We start from the raw sequence: 3,811 nt of genomic DNA, 5'->3' as shown, positions 1-3,811 counted from the left end.
ATGTCATTTTGTATGATATACTCCTAGTTGATGTGCTCACTTAGCTTCTTGTTCTATGGTTTCAACTTTCCGTGCATGTACTCGTTAATCATCAATGAAATGGTTTGTGTGTTATGTATGTTGTATATTGCTAAATGCTAATACACTCCCAGACCCCTCCTCCCTCCACTTCAAATATACATAAAATCATACCTTTATAAAACCAGTCATTTTTGTTAAAATCTCGATCCAGATTTTACGATCCTACGATTCTATGATACGGAATGACCTTATCGATCTCGATTCTAGTCAATGTAATGTAAAGTAAATATAACACCTGACGGAAGTGTTATGTTTGCCAGAGATCACATAACAGTCGTTTATAATGCACGTTATGCCAGTAGATAGCACATTTTGTAAATAAGTGTTATTTTGCTATTTATATGAAAAATTGAAAGAAGGAAAATTTGACACTTATCTTGAATAACTGTTATGTTTTCCTATAATATATATAACAAATATTACCTATAACTGTTATCTATGTTATTTTTTTAAAAAATAATCAAATTATCATTTCAAACATATATTATTGTCAGTAGGCGTTGCAGCACGCAACACAACGATGTCGTATAGTACAATTCCTTTTTTTTTACAAGATAGTACAATACATGAATCTGTTGATAATTAATACTCAACCCATAAGATCTTACAACCAATAAATTGAATATGATATTCCAAACTTCCAAAATTCTTTATATCACAAAATAATTCAACTAATATTCATAATTCTAAACTTCTAAAAAAACTACTATATATACATATCAATATTAATCTAAATCATAAACAAGATCAAATTTATCTTATAGCCACATACACATGATATATATATCAATATCCAAATCCAAAATATAATCTATGTCCAAACACTAGTGGAAAAATAAGGATGGGATGCGCTAAAAAAGGCCCTTAGGGCTGCGCTTTTTGACAGCAGCCCTTTCAATAATAACCCTTCACTTTTTAAGTAGGCTTGCGCTTTTTGGGTAAAAGCGCAGCCCTTCTAAGCTAGAAGGGTTGCACTTTTACCTAAAAAGCACAGCCCTTCCTACCAAAAAAAAAATAAATTTTTTTTTGACATTTTTTTACTCATATATTAATCTCACAATTTTCTGAATTTTAACATTTGCATTAAACTTTAAAGTAAACCATCCAAATCCAAAAGGGGAATAGGAAATATGGTCAGGATAACTAAAACTAAAACAGGAAATCAAAAAATGTTATCACATAGAGAATTCTACAATGCAACTAAACCCAAAACAAAAAAAAGAAAGAAACGAAAATGAAAAAAAACGGAACAAAAACTAATATACAGAAGAGAAGAAATTATAGATCTGAAAATACAAGAACATTAATCAAAACAAAGATTAAGAAATTATAGATTTGAAAAGTCAAAAACTGCCTCCAAACATTGACCTAATAATGTTTAAATACGTAAAACAAAACCCTAATACATAATTAAGGAAATAATAAAATTCGGAAATACTTAAAATGCCTATTTCGAGCCTTAAACGAACTCGGATGGCTTAAAAAGCCTATACATCACGGCATAGCCGTGTGTTTGACTCGTTGGCCCGTTCCGCTTCCGAAAAGACAATCGGACTCCGTCGGCATGATTAGTGCAAATCATTTCAGGCTTTTTGTCGCGTTTCTGGGAGTTTTTGCGAGAGAAGAGAGGATGAGAGAGAAGGAGGAAAGGGAGGATGGACGTGAGAGAGGATAGAGGAGAGAGAAGGAGGAAAAGGGAGGAGGGACGTAAGAGAGGTGAGAGAAGGAGGGATAATATATTTGAAGCCCGCTTAATATTTGAAGCTCGCGAATTTTTTATTTCAAATTTTTTTAAGAAGGGCTGCGCCTTTGAAGAAAAGCGCAGCCCTTTACTTAGTAGGGTTGCGCTTTTCTTCAAAGGCGCAGGGCGCAGCCCTTTTGTTATGTAGGGCTGCGCTTTTGAAGAAAAGCGCAACCCTTCACTAGTAGGGCTGGGCTTGTTGAAAAAGCGCAGCCCTTCCTTTTTTTTCCCTTAGTGAAAAGTGGATTAAGGTATAAAAAAAATAGGCAGAAGGTTAAAACTCATTCATCATTTGTGCTTCATGTTAATCTCTGACATATGTAATCTGCAACTCCCTGATTTCATCAATTTTCTCCTGAGAAAAGGTTGGACCAATGCCTTGATAGTACTACAATAAAGGTAAGTACAAAATAATTATTCATATATAAAAACTTGAAAAGTAATTCAACTTTATAATTAATCATGCACAAATTAATTTATCATAATTGTAGCAAGATCATTCATATATGAAATAATAATCAAGTGTTCTCAACTAATTAACCCAAACTACTCTTCATCTCTCTAATATAATAATTATATTGTGTTATATTGTGTATCTCATAGTTATTAATATGTTACTAGTTTTACATGCACGCGATGTTTGCAATAACGTGTGATAACAAATGAAGTAGAAAATAAAATTATTTGGGAAGAAAAACTGTCTTTACATTTTATTTTTTCAAAAAACTGATGTTCAGTTTAATTATTTTGCCCCCCCTCATTCAAATGAAAGAGTTAGTTATCCTTTATTTTTATTTTTTTTCCCTTTTTCTATTTTTTTTGGTGTCCCCCATGTGTTGCCTTATATAATAGAGATTAGTTTCCTTATGTGGCTTAGTCATGTTTCCTAGTTTGTATGACTATATATTCTTAATGATAATCCTAACCCTAATCAGGGGATTCACTACCTATCATGGTATCAGAGCCAATAACTGGAATAGAGTTACCATTGCCAACATATAAAGAGCGAATAGTACTCAAATTTGAAGAAGGGACAATCGTACCTAAATCAGCTGTCAAATGAGAGGATGCGCCAGTATCCATGTACCAAGATTTATCAGGTTGGTGCAGGGACATAGTTTGAAATGTGGCGCCAATATCCGTAGGCTTAAGAGCATCAAATTTCGTGAGGTGAGCTTGACCATAGCCACGGGGCTGTTGTGAGCGGGACGAAGATCCACGCCATTGCAGCGCACGAGGCTGCCACGGTGGGGCCCAACCGGACTGAGTGGGGTACGGGCAAGGGGGCACACTCCAATATGGGGTGGGTGGCTGCCATTCTGGGTAGTAAGGTGGTGGGTAGGGGGCCATGTAGGGTCGCGGCTGCACCGAGGTAGCAGGTCGAGCAGTAGCAGTGCGGGGTTGGCCGCGACTATTGTTGGTGTGCCTGTTGGTGCAACCACCACGAGGCGGCTGAGGACGCGGCGGTGGGTCAGACCAATGAGGAGCGTTAGACGACGGCGAGGGTGGCGCCACCAGGGCGGCCGTAACAGAAGCAAGAACCTCACGCATAGATTTGCGTTGTTGCTCCAATTGAAGCATGCTTCGTGCCGTTTCAAATGACGGAACTTGTTGATTAATAAAAGAGGCCACAATGTCAAATTTCGATGGTAAACCACGAACAAGTTGAGGAACGAGTCTATTAGGAGTGACCGGGCAATCAACAATCGAAAGTTGGTTGGCTAATTCCTTGAGGCGATGACAATAATCATCAAGACTGGGCATGGATTCAAGTTTTAGGTTATTGAATTCATGTTCAAGGGTTGCCGCACGCGAGCCTTTGTTGTTGAGGAACAAGTTCTTCAATGCAATCTAGGCCTCCTAGGTCGTGGTTTCGGGTTCCAGAATACGCAGGCAAAGGTCATCGGAGATGGATTGATAAATCCACTGTAAAACATGGGAGTGAATTTCTTGCCAAGGGGAGAAGACGACATCCGTGGAGGCTGGAGG

The 3,811-nt window shown here is 37.5% G+C and overlaps 1 protein-coding gene across 1 annotated transcript; it reads right to left on the bottom strand.

The window, feature by feature from the left end:
- Positions 1-2,749: 2,749 nt before the first annotated feature.
- On the bottom strand, positions 2,750-3,586 carry LOC125495678 (uncharacterized). The gene has a single exon (XM_048640465.1). It carries the CDS (start codon positions 3,584-3,586, stop codon positions 2,750-2,752), a length of 837 nt encoding a protein of 278 aa, XP_048496422.1.
- Between the last annotated feature and the right edge of the window lie 225 nt (positions 3,587-3,811).

This window comes from Beta vulgaris, chromosome 3 (assembly GCF_026745355.1).
Source record: "Beta vulgaris subsp. vulgaris cultivar EL10 chromosome 3, EL10.2, whole genome shotgun sequence".
NCBI lineage: Eukaryota > Viridiplantae > Streptophyta > Magnoliopsida > Caryophyllales > Amaranthaceae > Beta > Beta vulgaris.
The sequence above is the reverse complement of the archived record's forward strand: the minus strand, read 5'-3'. Positions and strand labels throughout refer to the sequence as shown.

What these genes read in the sequence shown, in the direction of transcription:
- LOC125495678 (XM_048640465.1), bottom strand. Translation starts at nt 3,586, where the DNA reads ATGCCCAGTCTTGATGATTATTGTCATCGCCTCAAGGAATTAGCCAAC.